This window comes from Seriola aureovittata, chromosome 3 (assembly GCF_021018895.1).
Source record: "Seriola aureovittata isolate HTS-2021-v1 ecotype China chromosome 3, ASM2101889v1, whole genome shotgun sequence".
Lineage (NCBI taxonomy): Eukaryota > Metazoa > Chordata > Actinopteri > Carangiformes > Carangidae > Seriola > Seriola aureovittata.
Genome location: NC_079366.1, coordinates 29519631 through 29538721, shown reverse-complemented (window position 1 = coordinate 29538721; position 19091 = coordinate 29519631). Strand labels below are relative to the sequence as shown.

The following is a 19091-nucleotide window of genomic DNA, read 5'->3' as shown; positions in this document are numbered from 1 at the left end:
GTTTATTTATTTTATTACCTTTTCGCTATAATCCTTTTTAAATGCTGCAGCTAACTCTAACCCTTTGCTTTTCCGTTTGACTTTTATTTTGAAAAGCTAGTCGCGTACGTCATCAGGGATGGACGGGAGTGTGTGCTGTCAGCTAGTTGAGAGCTGGTGATAGTTAAAGGTTGTTTATCTTAATTATATCGTATCATTGAGTTTTATTTTGCACTGGTCGGACTCGTTAGTGTTTTACTTACGTAGTATTATTATATTATATATTGTTAACATGGCGGCGCTGGTTAAACAAGCTGAACAGTTTGATATTTTGTTAGCTAAGCTAGTTAGCTAGCCTCACTGTTTACATTTGTGTTTGCAGCAGGTCACTTCCAGTCAAGAGAAACCTTCTGATATCTGTGTCTTTCTTTCTTTCTTCTTCTGCTTTTCTGGTTAAAGGTCAGTGCTGAAACACATGCAGCCCGGAAAATTAACACCGTGGTCGCTGTAGATGTGTATTTTAATTTTGTTATTCAAGTTAACCCTGTCCTCTGCTTGGAAATGGTTCAATCTTAACGGTACCTTGTATTTGTAGGCCACCAGTTGTGGCCCGATGGACTCACCTGAGTTCCTTACAACAAAAGATGAACCAGAAAAACAGGCCAATCAGGAAAAGTCTGTTTACATTAGTTAAACAGTCTAGAGAAGAATATAGAAACCATCAAAACATGGGCTTTTATTGTCATTCATTAACTGATAGTTTCAAACACGATGTGAACTGAGGATTTATGAGAATGAATGGAGCAGAGCTGGAGATCCTGCTTTAATAAAAATGTCAAAACATTTATCGATGCCTTAGTCTCAGGAATATAAACATGTTTTTCTACCTAGGACAATAAATTTACAAAATGTGGCAAGTTTTTCCAACACAATCAGCTGTAAAAGAACCTTGCCTGAATAAAAGTAATAAAACAAAAATAAGCTAAGTTATGAACGATCTCATTAAAGGATAAAAAAACCAAAGTCTCTGACTAAGAATTTGATTCCAACCTTTAATACTTGACATTTTTGATAGTGAACACCGGGGATTTTTTTCTTTTGGTCCGTCCGTACAGTATCGTAGTTTCCCACCTTTTTACCTGCACTTTAACTCACATCTCAGCCTCTAAGGCAGACACACACCTCTGGGAGATCTGATTCTTTTCATAACGCTGGTTAGAAGATTAACTAGTGTCTCCGTTTACTCCCTCTAAAATCCTGGTAGTTCATGTTGTTTTGTTTTTTTTCGCTCTCCAGACGTTTTCTAGAATGACGGCGGTCAAATAGGAGGAGGGATGAGTGACTTCGGACCAGCAGAGCTGATCGCAGGCCTCTGTCACACAGACGGGGAGAATCCTTTCCCTCTGTGGCAGAATGGACTCGTCAGCCCCTGTTTTAACCAGCTCGTCCTCGGAGCGCTGCCTCATGCTGGGATCGCAGTTTTCAGCGCCTGCTACCTCGGCATGGCAAGGTAGGTCGTACCTGTGAGCACAAGGTAGATTTCACTTCATTAGTCACAGTCTTGTATTATCGTATATTTGACTTAAGCTGTTTCTAAACATCTGAATACACTGGGTCTCACACTGTCAACACTACAGGACAAAAGAAAGCAGATGAAGACTTATTCAGAACAAAAACATGCACGACAACTCTGTGTTAAGACTCAAAGACAAGTAGGAACACAAACAGAGTACTTTTATTATTTTAATTATTCATTAGAAATACTGAAGCTCATTATTTATTATTTACATGCCCGATCAGTGAAGTCATACTTGCTGGGCCGATATGTTGAAGGAATTTAAAACGAGAAAGCTCAAATATTAATTCCTGAAAATGATGAAATTGAGCTGAAAAATAGCAAACCAAATATTTGAACATGATGTCTGTGTTTGTGTTGAGTAATCAGATTTCTGCTCCTCAGATGCAGCCTCCTTCAGACGTCTCCTCCCTGCGGTTGGACGCTCAGGCTGGTGTCAGCTCTGCTGGCCGCGCTGCTCTTCACCGCAGACGTCGTCCTGGTGAGCGTCCTCCAGCAGGGGGACATGTACCTGGATCTTCTGTCGGACAGCTGTGCCGTCCTGGCCTGGCTGGTCCACTTCAGCGCCATGACAGTGCTCCAGAAAACTGCTTTCAGGAGAACCAGAGGACCTCCACTGCTGTTTCTGCTGGTCCTTCTGTCAGTCCCCAACCTCGTCATCACCTTGATGATTTACTGTGGAAGTGAAGGATATTTAAATCTTACAGAGCCTCTTAAACTGGCTCGGTTTGTCCTCGCCTCGGCCCGGACGCTCCCTCTCCTGGTTTACCTCCTGGCATTTGTGTTTCCCTGCATCAGCGATGCTGGATACACCTTGTATATTAACGCCATGGACGGATCGCCGCTCATCTCGGGGAGCACCCAGCCAGACACAGGTGAGATGGTGGCCGAGGACTCGAGTGGCTGCGTCTCTCGACTCTTCTACCTGTGGCTGACTCCTCTCCTCAGACGAGGGCAGCGAGGGGAGCTGGACAGACCGGCTGACGTTTACCATCTTCCCCGGAAACTTCGGACTAGTGTGGTTTGTCGATACTTCCACCAGTGCTGGGAAGCCTGCCGACGGGGGGGAGCAGTCAGTGACGGGGGGGATCAGTGGCCCAGGCCGGTCAGCAGGAACCTCCTGAACGGCACCTGGAGTTCACACTACCTGGAGGAACCACTGGAGCTGGAGGGGGACGTGGGACTGCTGAGGGTGCTGCACAAGGCCTTTGGGCTGCGGTATTACACGCTGGGCGTGCTGAAGGTGGTGGTCAACATGCTGAGCTTTGCAGGTCCCCTGCTCCTCAGCAGTCTGGTGAACTTCATGGAGGAGGAGGGGGCGCCGGTGAGCACGGGAGCCTGGTGCGCACTGGGGCTTTTTGCCACCACCCTTCTCTCCTCCGTTCTCCGGAACATCTTCGTCTTTGAGGTCTCCAAGGTGGCGCTGTCAGCACGCGCCGCTCTCGTGTCGGCCATCTACAGCAAAGCCTTGCAGGTCAGCGGCAGCAGCCTGGCAGGGTGCACTCTGGGAGAGGTGGTGAACCTGATGAGCACGGACACCGACCGCGTGGGAAACTTCTTCAACAGCTTCCACGAGCTGTGGAGCCTGCCCTTCCGATTCTCCATCACCCTCTACCTGCTGTACCTGCAGGTGGGCGTGGCCTTCCTCGGGGGGCTGGGCGTGGCCCTGCTGCTGGTGCCGTTCAATAAGTTCCTCGCTTCCCGTATCCTTAGCAACAACAAAGACATGCTCATGCACAAGGACAGCCGTGTTAAGGTGAGACCTGTTTCTACAGGTATTTTTTTGTACAAATACCGTGATAGGAAAAGTATCTGGACATGATGTTGGAGCAGTGATGATAATACTAATACTAATACTAATACTAATACTAATAATAATGATAATTGATCCCATTAGGAGGAATTGAAAAGAAATCACAGTCCACAGTAAATGGACACTTTATAAAGCCTCTCATTCGCCCAGGGCTGATTTGGACCAATCAGACGCCTCCTGATTGATCAGAATCTAAACATCTAAAGAGTCTATAACTCTTGTACTACACTGTATGTCATGGTATTTTAAAAAAGTGCAGGAACTTTACTGTTTTATATTTAGCTTTTTGTATTTTTGACCTTAATTTTTTCTTAATTCAGGCTAAAAATATTAGTTTTTATTTATTAATTATATGAATTTTCGAGCAGAATTAACTGTTTGAAAGACACTCTGATCTTAAAGTTGGTGGTTTGATGCCGGCTGAGAAATTTCATGCACCTTTATGTCACGTGTAAAAAAGTTGATGTCAGCCAGAAGATAATTATTAGAAATTGAAATGATCAAATATTGATTCAGCCTTTAAGAACCCAGTTCGAGATCCTCATGTTTGTATTTATGAAACAAAACAGGCCAAAATATTATAATCAGATTTTTAAAAACTCAAAAATGCAGATTTTTCTTCAGGTAGAGTCGGTGAATATGAATTAAAAACATTAAGACCCTTATAACAATCTGCTCTATCGTCATGGTTACCACAAGATTAATACATCATGTTGTTTTCTTCCACTTGTTCTCTACTGGTCCAGATCCAACATGAGATCCAGATCATTCTCTTAAGTCTGTGACGTTTCTCTCTCAGCTCATGACAGAAATCCTCTTCGGCATTCGCGTCATCAAGTTCTACAACTGGGAGCCTCACTTTACCCAGAAGGTCGCCGAGTGCCGTAAACAAGAGCTGTCCCACCTCAAGGCCATCAAATACCTGGACGCCATGTGCGTGTACACCTGGGCCGCGCTGCCCGTGGTCATCTCCATCCTCACCTTCGTGACGTACGTGATGCTGGGACACCAGCTGACTGCAGCCAAGGTGGGTGCTTGGTAACCGTGAGCTGTGGGGAGCGTGACGATTGTGGGTTCATGTGTAACGCCACGGGTCCGTCTCCTCCTCTGCAGGTGTTCACCACGCTGGCTCTGGTGGGAATGTTGATCACCCCGCTCAACGCTTTCCCCTGGGTCCTCAACGGCATCCTGGAGGCCAAAGTGTCTCTGGAGCGGATCCAGCGCTTCTTCAAACTGACCAACCAGGACCTGCAGGCGTACTACGCCCTGGGTACGCTGCTGCTTTTCAAGTGTGTGCGTGGGTGTGTTTGTTTTCCTGTTTAAACAGCGACCAAAAACAGGGAACAGGGAAAAGAGGGAGCAGGTGTTTGTGTGTTTCTAGGAATCACTGTGGTTCTGCATTTAAACCAAAGCTGCTGCATTAAACGTTATTATTTGAAAGATTAATCACTGGATCCTGTTTATTTTCTTTACGAGACGATAAAAATTAAACTAACCTCCTTTTCAGCTGTTGCATGTTGTTATATTTCATACGTCTCGTCCCATCGTGCTGAGGTATAACATGCGTGTCCGCAGTGTCTCCTGAAGACAGTCAGACGTCGGTCCTGTTGAACCAGGGGACGTTTTCCTGGCAGAGGCCCGTCGACCACAGCAAAGAGGGAGAAACTGAAACTGGAGCTGCTAAAGGAAGTCTGATGCTGCACAGCCTCAATCTGCACATAACTAAGGTACAAACCATCTGGTTTCATTTCCTTTATACATCTTATGTCTTTCTTGATTCATTCCTAGGGTCTGGCACACCAACACTAATGGGTCATTTAGCTCAAACCTTCTTCTAACGTCCTGTAGAATAAGAAAATACAGTCGTATGTTTGAAATGAAATATTGTCATTGTGATAAAGAGTTTAAAGGGAACACTTTGTGGTTCAGGGCTCTCTGGTCGTTGTGGTTGGGAAGGCCGGCTGTGGAAAGAGTTCCTTACTGGCTGCTCTCACAGGAGAACTCAACAGGTACGCCTCCTCTGACTCGCTCAGTATTTTCCTGCTTGAGTTTTAGGAGAGATTTGGAAACGGTGTGTTGGAGCTCCTGATGTTCCTCCTCTTCTCTCTGCAGGCGGAGCGGAGTGGTTTATGTTGCGGACAGAGAGGCCGGCTTCGGCCTGGCCTCTCAGGAGCCGTGGATCCAGCATGCATCAGTGCGGGCGAACATCCTGTTTGGCAAAGACTACGACCCCACCTTCTACCAGGCCGTGATCGAGGCCTGCGCTCTCTCAGATGACCTCAACGTACGACTCTTACATCCCCTTTCTACACATTAACATGATGACTGCCTCTGTTCGATGTTGTGGGCGGCTGACAGGGAAACACATCTGGATCTTCATGTCTCCCAGAGGATGATCCCTACTGACAATCTCTTCTTCATGCCACCATCAGATAATCATCATTCATCAATCTTTAACACTCTTAACTGAGAGAAACACATTTTCTTGAGCTTTGCAGCTGTCAGCCGCAGAGGTCGGTGCTTTGCAAACAGTTTATGTGACTGTTTCACATTTTTTAATAAATTTGTTGTGAAATGTTTCTGCAGGTTTTGCCAAACGGCGACAAGACAGAAGTGGGAGAGAACGGAGTGACTCTGAGCGGAGGACAGAAAGCTCGGCTCGCCCTCGCCAGAGCTGTTTACATGGTCAGTCCTCTGCACGAAGCAGCCGTCTGCCTCCAGCTCACAGACACTTCAAAATATGATGTTACAGCAAATACAAACAGTCCTTTGAATGTATTTACTAAATGTGCAGATCATTATTTATGTTTGGTTGCATGAAGTAAAGAAGTTAGTTAGAAGTTATTTTATTTGTACATACAGTCAAATTTCCTGTCAAGGTACTTCTTTACTTTTTTTCACAGTCTTAAGGAAAATAAACAACAGACAAATAAAACAATCCCTCTTCCTGGCACCTATAAATCAGCTGGTGCACAGGTATCCATCACTGTGTCATCAGACGTTTCTTCCATCTCCTGGTAAAAACATCTTCAGTCCATAAGTCAGGTGGTAGTTTCAAGGTTTAGTGGACTGTCACAGGTTTGATCCCCCACAGCTGAATGTGCCGTCTGTGAGCTGGAGTGTTGATCATTCCTCGTAACGTCATGTGACGCCTGTCTCTCCTCACCACGTCAGGACAAAGACATCTACCTCCTCGACGATCCGCTGGCAGCCGTCGATACGGACGTGGCTGCACACCTCATGCAGAAATGCATCATGGAACTCCTCAGGGGAAAGACCAGAATCCTTTGCACGCACCGTATCGAGTTCGTGGACAAAGCTGACATGATGGTGCTCATGGAGAACGGCACAATAATCAAAACAGGTAGGAACAAACATTTTCCTCGTGCTTTCATCGCCCGTTCTGTCAGCAATGGTTTCCTTATAGAACAGCTACAGACAGACAGACAGACAGACAGACAGACAGACAGACAGACAGACAGACAGACAGACAGACAGACAGACAGACAGACAGACAGACACTTCCACATTATTAAATATCCATCATGTCCTGATATAACATCACGTCACTCAGTATTCTCTGCAGTATTCAGTTTATTCGCTGCAGTAAGTGTCCGATTACTACAAGATATGTTTGCTAAAATTCAGAACTAATTTAATTTGTAATAACTTTTTGATTTAAAGTTCTTTAACAACAAGGATTATTGTGCTAAATCTGAGGATGAAGTTTGTAACCAAGTGCTTCAGCGTCTCGCAGCACTTATACAAAGGCAGGAAATCTGTTGCAGGGCGTCACGGAGCAAAACAGGAATCGTTTTTCTACTTTCCAAATAATAACTTTATTTCCTGTATTGTGATTGTTTATTTTATATTATATTGTTTTCAGCTTTTGTATTTAGTTTACTTCATTAGACGGCATCTCGCCCGCAACCAGAAACAATCCATGAGAAAGGAAACAAGCAGCAACGTCTCAAGTGTGATTGACTGATGTTGAGACTCTGGTTATAATATTTATTCATGGCCGTGTTGCTGTTGAACAGGGACACCAGCAGAAATCCTTCCTTTGGTCGAGGCGGTGCCGAAGAAACGCAAGAATGAGCACAACGCGAAGGAGAAAGGTAAAGTTCGACTGTTCGACTAACAAGGAGAAAAGAGTTTTGTTGGTCGGTCCGGAGGGAAATGTCTCAACAGCTGATGGATGAATTGGCACAAAACTTTGCACAAACATTCATGATCCCTGGAGCAGTAGTTCCCAACTTTCTCCAGCTCACTTCAAAATATCCAAAGTGTTGGCGTCCCTCATCCAACCCCGTAACAATACAGAGGCCGAATAATGTGTGAGAGAGATTCACCATCAGTCTTCTTCCTGTTGCCAACCAGCCATTCGTTGTTGATGCTCCAGTTGTTGCCATGGATATAATATTAAAACACAATCAGACTCAGAGAAAAAAGGAGTAAAGGATGTGATCTGGTGGTGAGACATAAAAACACTCCTGTCGTTGGTTCATCACAGCGATCACAGGTGTTAGTGTGAGGAGAGAAGAAAAGAACAATGAGAGTTGTGTTTTAAAACATTTAAAAACCTTTATATTTTCATTTTCCACCATGAGCTTGATGAGTGTTTATTTAATTTAATTTAATTTATTTATTTGGATTTATTTATGAAGTCACGTCCTTGACTCTTGGTGCAGGTGTCCACAGAGCAGATTCAGACGCTTGGTCATGCTGCTGATATAAAACACAGGATTTCACTTTTCATGTGGAATATTAAATAGAAATGACTGAGTTCCTCCTTGTTATAGATATTTTAGATGTTCTGTAGTTTGTTTCTTTACAGCTGGTTAAGAAATCCAGTGTAAATCCTCCAGTTCAGCCTCTTTTAGTTTGTTATTGACCGGCTCTGCTCTGATCATTTTCCCGGCGTTGGTTTGAAGCAGATGGCGTGGAGCAGGATGAGGACGAGGCGGCTTCGCCCCCTGATCTGTGTGTGGATGATGATCCCGACCTGTTGGCGGCGGAGCAGAAGCAGGCGGGCGGGCTGGCGTGGAGAGTTTACCAGACCTACTGGGTCGCTGTGGGCGGCGTGCTGGCCTCCTCCATCCTCGTGTCTCTGCTCCTCATGCAAGGTTTGGATCGAGCGCTCGTCTTTCCAGCGCGACCCTCGTTCACTCACGAACCTCTGCAGATGAAATGTTGTGATTCTGAAATGTTTCCTGTTTTACATGTGTTTTTGTGATTCAGTCTCCAAGAACGTTTCTGACTGGTGGCTTTCACACTGGATCTCTGAGCTGAAGAACAACGGCTCCTCCGCGGATAACGGCTCCTTCACAGGTGCATTCGGCTCGTCTCACCTGCTGCTCTTCTCACCTGGAGGATTAATGTACGTTGACCCGCCAGTAACATTTATCTATTCAATGAGATCAAATAGAGCTTTGTACAGGAGACAGGGTAAAATGTTTATTTATTTATTTATTCATTTAATGTATATATTTACTATATACTTATTATATTTATATTGTTATGTTTATTTTTCATATATAGTTAAAAAGGGTTTTGAACTGGTATTACTTAAGATTCAATTAATGATTTTGAAAATTGTTTTGTCATTTCCTTTTATTAGCAATTTATAATTCAGCAATGGAATAATTACAGAATCTTTATTGTTATTATATACTATATAGTAATTTTTAATGTTTTTTAATAATTAATATATATATAAATATATTTACAGTATAACACGTCATCAGGACAAAAATATTTTAAATTAAGCAGATAAAGATGACACTTCTTCTGCACTATATTATACATTATTCTATACTCAACTATAATTTAAGAGCAGAAACTCTTTCCCTATTATACAATAAGCCTGTTGTCATGGTAACGATTGAAGATAAACAGGTTTATTAACTGGACTTTTTCCTGAAACCTTTTCACTGTAATCTTTAATAAAATATTCCTGTCTCTCCGTCCAGGTCTCCTCTCGTCTCCTCCTCTGTGCAAACGTCTCCGTCGAGCAACATGAGCTCCGATGTCAAGTTTTACCTGACGGTGTACGCCTCCATCGCCGCGGCCAACACCGTCTTCACCGCCCTCCGAGCCTTCCTGTTTGCCTACGGCGCCATCTGTGCCGCCACGGCCGTCCACAACAGACTCCTGGACCGGGTCCTTAAGGTGCGTCGTCTGAGCCGAGCAGGTTGAGTGTGTGTCTGTGTGTGTGGGTCAGAGAAGCTGGTGACTGAGAGGCGGCGAGCATGAAACTCCGGACGAGCTGATGGGAGGATTTATTTTTATTCCTTTATTGGTAACGTCACAAAAACAGGTGTGACATAATGGACAGACAGGTAGATGACAACAGAAACTTATAGACCGTTATAGAGACTGTGTGTGTGTGTGTGTGTGTGTGTGTGTGTGTGTGTGTGTGTGTGTAATAGTAATTAAGTAAGTAATATTATGACAATATGATAAATCACATGTGAGTGTTTCTCCCAGTGATGAACTCTCTGTGGAGCTGTTTGGCTCATTAGCTCATGATTATATGGTTCAGTCTCGCTGCTCTCATCAACCTTGTCTCGAGCAGGAAGTGGCCGACATTTTGGTCCTGACACCTTTATAACACCTGCCTGTGGTGGAGTTCCTCCGCCCTCGGAAAACTGCCCAAAGATCCATTTTTACAGCTTTAAACCTCCATAAATGTGTTTTTGCCACTTGGGGGCAGCAGAAACACGCTGTAAACATGACACATTATCACCTTATAAAGTTGATGTAATGAACAAACATGCACAGAGAGACATTGGCTTTCATTTGGAGTCGTGTGTCCGGCCACCTGGAAAATATCTGCTTGACCATCTCGTCTCCACCTGTGTCTATCTGCTGTTTGATGCTGAGCAGGTCTTTTATTTGTTTCCTTGGAAACCACTTCCTGCTTCGCTGACACACTGAGAGCGAAGAGACCGAAGCACGACAGTAAAGTTTCACACGATGAGCTGAAAGACGCTAAAACGCTCCACAGAGCTACAGGTGACCTGGTCAGGTGATAATCCTCTGTAGGTTCGTCACTACGAGTCATGTGATCCATTGTTGATGAATGAAATATTGATTAGAGCAGCAGAAAGTAGATTTCAACAAAGGCTTTTCGTTTGTGCCCCTCCAGGCGACCGTGACCTTCTTCGACACGACCCCTCTGGGTCGCGTGCTCAACCGGTTCTCCTCCGACCTGTACAGCGTAGACGACAGCCTGCCGTTCATCCTGAACATCCTGCTGGCCAACGTCTTCGGCCTGCTGGGAATGCTGGTGGTGATAAGCTACGGCCTCCCCTGGGTCCTGTTGCCCCTGCTGCCCCTGGCTCTGCTTTACCACCGCACGCAGCACTTCTACCGGCACACGTCCCGGGAGCTGAAGCGCCTGTGCAGCGTCACCCTGTCGCCCGTCTACTCGCACTTCTCCGAGACGCTGACCGGGCTGGGAACCATCCGGGCCAGCGGCAGCTCTGCCAGGTGAGACACAGCAACGTAACCTCGTTAGAGACCGACCAACACCGGATGATCGAGGCAGGATGGATCAGCTGATTAATGTTTCTTACATCAACACATCAGCAAGTTTTTTGTTTTCTTTTCATCTGTGAAAACAAGAACAGCCATATTGTTTTCTGGTCGTCCGTCCGTCCAATGATATCTCAGTATCACCTTGACTGAGCGTTCATCCAGACTCAAGGATGAACTGATTAGACTCTGGGAGTCAAAGGTCAAAGGTCACGGTGACCTCACAAAACACGAATGTTTAATATTTTATACGACTCTGGATAAACAGGGACGTGACCTGAAACGAGTCTGAGTGGCGGAGGGATACGACCGCGAGGAGGCGAGTCTAGTTTCACTCGCCTCTCTGGGTTGTTTTAACAGATGAACAAAAAAAACAAAAAACTTTCAGGGCTTCCGTACCTTCTGTGTGCGTCTCCAGAGACGCCACGCTCGCCAAATCACGTCTGATTTTGAGAGGATGAATTTAAGAAGAAGTCTCCCAAAACGATACCGTCCCCACGTGGAAAGACTTCACATTACAGAAGCTACAGAAGCTTAAGCTGCTGCTCTCGTTGTGTCTTAACGTGACAGGAACTACTTTCTGTTCCTCCAGGTTTGAGGAGGAGAGCGCGAAACGTCTGGAGCAGAACCAACGCTGCCTGTTCCTCAGCAACGCCGCCATGCAGTGGCTGGACATCCGCCTGCAGCTGATTGGAGTTGCCATGGTGACGGGCCTCGCGGTGATCGCCGTCGTCCAGCACCAGTTTCACTCCGTGGATCCAGGTGAGGCAACACCTGCGTGTGGTGGCCGTGCACCTGTACATGAGATGTCTTAATTCCCTAACGTGTCTCTGCTGGTCGTGTCGTGTCGTCGTCCCGCTCAGGTCTGGTGGGTCTGTCCCTGTCCTACGCGCTGTCCATCACCACCCTGCTGTCCGGCCTCATATTCAGCTTCACTCAGACGGAGATGCAGCTGGTGAGCGTGGAGCGGACGGAGGAATACTCCACCGGCCTGCCCGCCGAGCCGCAGCACCACAACCCACAGGTCAGACCAGCTGCTACGCTGCCACACACTGATACTGATATCACCACAGCAGCAGCTTCAGAGGCGGGAACGAGGAGAACAGGAGCTGTGTGGAGCGGTGGCCACTAGCTGCTCTATTTCCATCACCATTGCTCTGAGGAGACGGACTGTGCTGCAGCTTTAAAACCAGAATCGCCTCCTCGCGGTCGTATCCCTCCGCCACTCAGACTAGTTTCAGGTTACGCCACTGTTTATCCACAGTCGAATAAAGTATGAACCATTCGTGTGAAATCTGGTCAGAATTTCTGTGTGAAGTTTTGATAAATGGCTAAAAGGTGATTTCTGAGGTCACTGTGACCTTTGACCTTTGACCTCTGAAGTGAATATTTGTGCCAAATTCGAAGAAGTTCCCTCGAGGCGTCACTGAGACATCGTGTCGGGACAACCTGAAAACAACATGGCTCCGGCTCTGACTGTCACTAAAACAACAACAAATAATTTTAGGGCTTAAAACTCATTCAATACGAAGAATCACAGCAAGAGAGTGAAGTTACAATTATAAACATAAACATTAAAAACATTGAAGCCACTGACTCAGCAGTAAATAACTAATGTAGAATTACATGTAAACAGATTAAAAACAACTATATATATATATATTATGATACTCCTCAGTCTGCTTCAGCCATCAGACGTGTGAGGTGACGGTCACATGACCAACAGAGCTGACAGTGATAGGCTGCTTGTAACGAAAGGCTTCACGCTGTAGCGGCGGCTCTCATGAGGAAGCAGGAAACGGTTTTTCAATAATAAAAATGCTGCTCGAAAAAATTCCCAACATTGTTGAGTCACGGTTCGACTCGTCTTTCGCAGTTATGTAACATTAAACTAATATTTATCTTTATTTATTAAATGTGATCACAAACACTCCTCTGAATATTTTTAATTGTACAAATAAAGAACTTTTATTCACTCCAGTGTGATTTCTCTCACTAGTAAGAAAATGCAAAATATTGATGTCGTTTGTCAGTTTTGTTCGACAATATAAAGTTTTGTTTGAGGGTTAATTTTGTCTGTTTCATCATCAGCTCCCCGCCTCGTGGCCCGAGCAGGGCTGGCTGGAGTTTCGCGGCGCGGTGTTGGCGTACAGGGACGGTCTTCCTAACGCCCTGGACGGGGTGAGCCTGGTGATGCGACCCGGGGAGAAGGTGGGCATCGTGGGACGCACGGGCTCCGGCAAGTCCACCCTGTTCCTGGCCCTGTTCCGGATGGTGGAGCTGAACCAGGGTCAGATCCTCCTGGACGGGCTGGATATCAGCACGGTGGGCCTGGGTCAGCTCAGGTAGGCTTGTTGTTTTCCAACCATAATGTTAATGCATGACATTCTTCCACCAGGCTGCACAGTCCTCTGGACTTTAAAAAGGAGAAATTGTGAAGAAATATTTAATCTGCAGGAAAACACACGCTGTGTTAGACGCCCATGGGTGATGTGCCAGATTCTGCTTCAGTCGAGTCTCAGCTGTAGTTCATGAGAAAATAATTAAAAAGTTGTTAAAAATGAAGCGATCTGAAGATATTCCTGGATTTTCACCAAAATCTAAACTGACTCGAAACATTTCACCAAAAAAGCTTCAGAAAAACTAAACAAAAATAAAACCTCTGTGCTCAAAGTGACAAACTTGAAGAGACTCCAGACCAAAGTTATAAAAGTTTTGGAAATACAGATCCAGACAAACTGATTGTTTTTAAGTTTCACATTTATTTGAATTGAGAAATTGGCCTCAAATTCCATTAAAGAAAGCAAACAATAACTTCATGCAAGTGTTTTAAGACATTAAAACATAATAAATAAAAAAAATATATCAAAACAAATGCTAAAATCTCCCACACAAGCTCATATAAAACAGTGAATGTGTGTGGTGAATAAAGTTTTAAATTTATTATCTATAGTTTAATTCAGACTTTGAAGATGTTGTACAGTGTAACAGAAACAGTCAGTAACAAGGCGAAGTTTACACTTTTATTTAATTTAATTTATTTATTTATTTCACACAAATCAGAATAAAATACAAGTAAAAACATACGAACGATGATAATAAATCCTCATGCCTGAAACCCTAAACATCTGTCCCATCGTTTAAACGTTAATTCAATAGGCAAGATACACAATCAGAAATCAATGTGTGTGTGTGTGTGTTGGTGGCGCCCTCTGCAGGTCCCGGTTGGCCATCATCCCTCAGGACCCCTTCCTGTTCAGCGGGACCATCAGGGAGAATCTGGACCCGTGCAGCCGACACCCAGACCAGCAGCTGCTGGACGTCCTGGACCAGTGTCACCTCAGCGCTGTGGTCAACAGGATGGGTGAGAGACGGGGGGGGGGGGGGATGAAGATGAGCTGACACTGCAAATGAACAGATGAACAGAAGTGATGTTTTGTGAGCCAAGGTGTGTCTGTTTTAAATGAAAACAGCTGACTCACATTCAGAAAGCTCACTCCACCCTGCACCGCTCCCGTCTCGACACGTGACTGAAAACTCTCCGAGCGCCAAAGTTACAAAATGTTCCTTTTGGTTCAAAGGGAACATTTTGAACCTTGAGCGTTTTTAATTGTCTCTGCGGTCGCACAGTGAAGAGGTGCACGGAGAAAATGGAGGCAAACCGAAAAGGAAGATGTTGTCGGACTGTTATCATGAACATAAACATGTGTCGTCTCTGCAGCTGCTTTTGTGCCACATCGCACAGTTTCATCTATAAAGAGATGATTATTAAGCCTTCCTCTCTCATGCATTTGTGTGTGTGTGTGTGTGTGTGTGTGTGTGTGTGCATGTGTGCGTGTGTGTGTGTGTGTGCGTGTGTGCGTGTGTGTGCATCAGGTGGTCTGGATGCTGAGGTCGGAGAACGGGGGAAATTCTTCTCCGTGGGACAGAGACAGCTGCTGTGTCTGGCCAGAGCTCTGCTGACCCGGGCCAAGGTGAGACTCACCTGTATTATTATAGATTCAGTTACTGACGTCGCGTCCTCGCTCCAGCTCACGGCTCTAAGAAGTATTTACTGTCATCTATTTTATTGGTTACCGGCGGTAACAACAGGAGCGGAACAGAAAAGACCTGTTGAGCAGCTGCTGTCAGAAACACATCAGAGGAGCAGCTGGTGTTTCTGTTCACAACCACACACACAAACTCATGTTGTTTTCATATGGAAGTAGGTCAGCGATCGACCTGCTGGTGCCAGTAGCGAGGTGAACAGTGTGCACGTCCAGCCCCAGCTTGGTGCAGGTGCAGGACAGAGAAAAACGAGACGACGTCCACGCACTGAAATTTTCTTTTATTTTTTATTCGTCCGACGTTTTCCAACTGCAGTAATTTAAAATGACTTTAATATGATATACAGCTGTGGGAGAGTGACGATTAAACAATGAGATAAAATGACAAACAGTAACACTGGATAACATGCTGCATCACTGCTGATATTTGAATCCAGTGTAGGGATTGTCGACGCGCCACTAAGACTAAATGGAAGATAGGTTTTCTTCCTGCTAACAATAAAAACAAAAGTAAATTCACAAAACACCTTTTATCGTCTATAAATAGAGTCAGACACTGAATCATTGGGGAACTGAAGGATCCGACGAGCCACACCTTGTTAAGCTCTCTGCTCTGTTTTTATGAGACTGTGCTCGTTCAGAAGCAGCTCTGTTCCTGCACACTGAGGAATCATTACAGCTCCATATTTTACACTTTTCCTGTGTTTGATGCATAAGAAGAAATATTTGTGTATTTAAGAACCAAAAACCATCTCAGTGTAGTTTTACATCTCCTCTCTCACTGTGATTCAATAAAAATATAGCAGATTTCAGGTAAAAACACTCAGAGAAACCAAATCCTGCAAGGTTTGGATGGTGGGTCCAGGTGGGCGGGGCTTGGTGACTGCTTTGTTGTGACATCACAAAGTTCCAGAAGTCCTGACGGCTGGTTTTAAGGCTCAGTTTCTGAATACAGGCTGTGTGCATTTCTCTGTGGACTGAGGCTTTGATACTTTCACAGTATTAATATAGAAGCTAGAGCTGATCTATAATCACACTACACATGGACACAGACCTTTACACTGGAGGAGCTTTAATGTTTTTGTGCTTGTTTTAAAAAAACAGTAATGCCACTAAAAACAGTATATACATACAATGAAGTTAAAGAAATTACACTAATGCAGTTCAGTACAGAAACCCAGCTATAAATGTTGTCTGTGTCCATCTTGTATTGTTGATTATTGTTGAAATAATCAAATAACATAACGTAAGAACATGAGACACTGTTTCCCCGTCATGTAGGTCCTGTGTATCGATGAAGCCACGGCCAGCGTGGACCAGAAGACGGACAAGCTGCTGCAGCAGACCATCAGAGAGACGTTTCAGGACAAGACCGTCCTCACTATCGCACACAGGTGAAACGTCTTCCAGTTCAGACGTCCAGTCCTGTCGATACGTCGCTGCAGTAAAAGCATCATTTCCAATGTTATATATCAATCTCAAACTGGGACTGATTTTAAACAATAGAATTCTTATTTCATATATTAAAGATAATTACATTTTTTGTCCGTGTCTCCAGGATCAACACCATCATGGACTGCGACAGGGTGCTGGTGATGCAAGGCGGGAAGGTGGCAGAGTTTGACACGCCGACCGCTCTCTGCCAAAGTGACCGCTCCGTCTTCCACCGGCTGGTCGGTGGGAGGGGACAGTGAGAGACGACCGAGAGACACTGAGGAGGGAGTTTTTCAGAAATCTGAAGATATATTTTTTTACTTGATCCGGGAGAAGTTTGCTGAGAACTCGCTTCCTTTGTCAGCGCCGTCCTTCTTCCCGCACATTTACAACTTTAGCATCACATCTTTAAACTGACAATATTTCCTTTTATGGTCTAATATGTTTTTTTGACATTTAGTTTCTTTAAATTGATTATTTTTAATGGTAAAACAGCATCGTCGTCCCCAGAATTATGTTCTTGTTGAGCTGAGTGAAAAACTACAATATCATAATTGGAAAGTTGAACACTCACGACTTCAATGCAATCGTGTATTTCAGCTTGAAAAGACTGAGCCGTCCTTAGATCGTTAGCTACGACTTTTATGAGCTTAAATAAATGATTGTTTCAAAGTTTAGAGTGTGTGGCTTTCCAAGTGGTACAGGTTTGTTTTTCTACCTGCTTGTTACACTGCATATTTCTCTTGCTAAGAATTGTTATAATTTATTAGTACAAGCAGGTAACTTATGTAAAACTCTCCGGCAGTCTGTTCTTTTTTTAACGTATGGATTGTTTATTGTTTTATTTGGGGCCATTATGTTCTGCTGTTTCATAGGCTCCTTTAATCTTTATATGGTTTCTTAAGGGGAACAGTAGTTGTGCTCATCTTGGAATATTTTGGAAATAATTTAAGATGCGAAAAGGAAGAAATATAAAAATGTATTCCCTCTGTTAGCTGAGGGGGAAATTTTGCTGCCTGGCATGTTACATTTAAATCTAAATTATACAGATGTGTAACGCTCTCCACTGAAACCCAGACTGTAGAAATAAGTTTTATTTAAAATCCTCAGCTTCTGTTTTACACTTTCTCTGGATTTATTACAGCTCTTAATGCAAAAAAATATCAGCATACAGGTAAAGGAGAGGCCAGACGACACTGCAGGTTTGAAACAACATCAGTCCAACTCTAATATGAATCTGTATGTCAGTAATCTGTATTCTCAATGTTGCTTCTTTAAAGTGGGAGTTAATGATGGGTCAGATAGTCTCTCTAAACGTACTGTTATATAGTATTTTTTATTCTTTTTCATGTTAAATGAGGGTTTAAATCAACATCTATCCTCAATGAAGTGTTGTCGTTTTGCATGTTGAAATAATCTTCATCCATCCACCTGGAGCAACATGGATTTAAGGGCACAGTTACCTGACCCTAGATCTGTTCTAGCTACCTCAGCTCTGAGGCCAGCCACTGAACATTGTTATAAATACATGCAATAGTCCTGGAGATCAGGCTGAATGTCATAGAAATAACAACATATAGTGTAATTTGGTGTTCCTCAGGGAAGCTGCTTTGGTCCCCTGCTTTTTAGTTAAACATGTATTTATTGGTCGATATCTTCAGTGAACATAATGTTGATTTCTGTTGCCATGGTGATGACACACTACTCTACATCTCTGTTGATAAACATGATGCAATGCATGAAATTACCCGGTCTATTTCTGTGTAGGCAGTCAATAAATGTATGAGTAATTACTTTTTCTTTAACAGTAAATTATAACTGAAAGAAACGATTTTGAAAAACTTTTGGTTCATGTCAGATGTATCGCCAGCGTGCAGCCATGTGCAGTCCTGCAAGACGCTGAAAAGCCTTTAATTCACTGCTTAATTCAAGGCCTTTGATACTAATATGAAGCTCTTAATTTTCTTTTTTTTAATCACCCTGACTGTTTTATTCTATATTGGGATGTTTCAGGGACATACAGTTTGCCAACTAGAGCTGCAACTATGGATTATTTTTGATTAATTGTTCAGTCTATAAAAGAAACAGCAGAAAAAGCCCATCACAATATCCTCGAGCAGAAGGAGACGTCATTAAATGTCTTTTTTGTCTCATCAACAGTCAAAACCATATAAAATATTCACTTTAAGACCAAGAAAAGCAGCAAATTCTAACATTTGAGAACCGAAAAGATCAAATTTTTGCGCATTTTTGCCTGAAAAATGACTCACAATTAGTGTGTAATTGAGAGTTCATTGTCTTTTGATTGACGAATCAATTTATCAATTAATTGTTGCAGCTCTGATGTAAACTTTGAATTAAATTATTTAAATTCAAGCATTGATTGAAAGGATTGTATGACTGGTGTTGCAATGTCAGATGAATATCTCAGAGCCACCAGACCTACTGTTTGTGCAATGTGACGATACTGTGTGAAATATTTACATTGAAATGTTTAATAATAATTTTCTTGTTTGTTGTTTTTTGTCCTGTCAACAAAGTACTTTATAATTAAGTGCACATTAGTAATAAAACTATAACGATAATTTAAAAAACTGCTTAATCGGTTATAAAACATTGCCGTCTTACCGGTTTTATTTCAGCTGGGTCACCTGAAAACATTGATGTGCTTACATAACATCGGAGCCCATATGGAGATTATATA

The 19091-nt window shown here is 43.7% G+C and overlaps 1 protein-coding gene across 3 annotated transcripts; it reads left to right on the top strand.

Annotated features, from left to right (window-relative positions):
• The first annotated feature begins 120 nt into the window (after positions 1-120).
• On the top strand, positions 121-18891 carry abcc10 (ATP-binding cassette, sub-family C (CFTR/MRP), member 10). 3 transcript variants are annotated; one of them, XM_056372387.1, is made up of 23 exons: positions 121-169; positions 362-438; positions 1276-1489; positions 1940-3311; positions 4168-4395; positions 4482-4638; positions 4944-5095; positions 5298-5377; positions 5481-5652; positions 5955-6053; positions 6543-6732; positions 7409-7486; positions 8303-8494; positions 8610-8748; positions 9341-9539; positions 10519-10862; positions 11500-11669; positions 11771-11931; positions 12999-13252; positions 14126-14271; positions 14784-14881; positions 16235-16347; positions 16512-18891. In XM_056372387.1, exons 3-23 carry the CDS (start codon positions 1314-1316, stop codon positions 16645-16647), a joined length of 4656 nt encoding a protein of 1551 aa, XP_056228362.1. In that variant the 5' UTR covers positions 121-169; positions 362-438; positions 1276-1313; the 3' UTR covers positions 16648-18891. The 3 variants fall into 3 exon arrangements, with proteins under 3 accessions (XP_056228362.1, XP_056228361.1, XP_056228363.1); XM_056372386.1 differs by lacking the exon at positions 362-438 and having other exon boundaries at positions 123-169; XM_056372388.1 differs by lacking the exons at positions 121-169; positions 362-438 and having other exon boundaries at positions 685-1489; positions 8306-8494.
• Positions 18892-19091: the final 200 nt, after the last annotated feature.

Coding starts and splice junctions, on each gene's coding strand:
- abcc10 (XM_056372387.1), top strand. CDS start 1,314: ATGAGTGACTTCGGACCAGCAGAGCTGATCGCAGGCCTCTGTCACACA. Junction 4,396..4,481: donor ACCAGCTGACTGCAGCCAAG/GTGGGTGCTTGG, acceptor CCTCCTCTGCAG/GTGTTCACCACGCTGGCTCT. Junction 11,670..11,770: donor GTTTCACTCCGTGGATCCAG/GTGAGGCAACAC, acceptor CGTCCCGCTCAG/GTCTGGTGGGTCTGTCCCTG.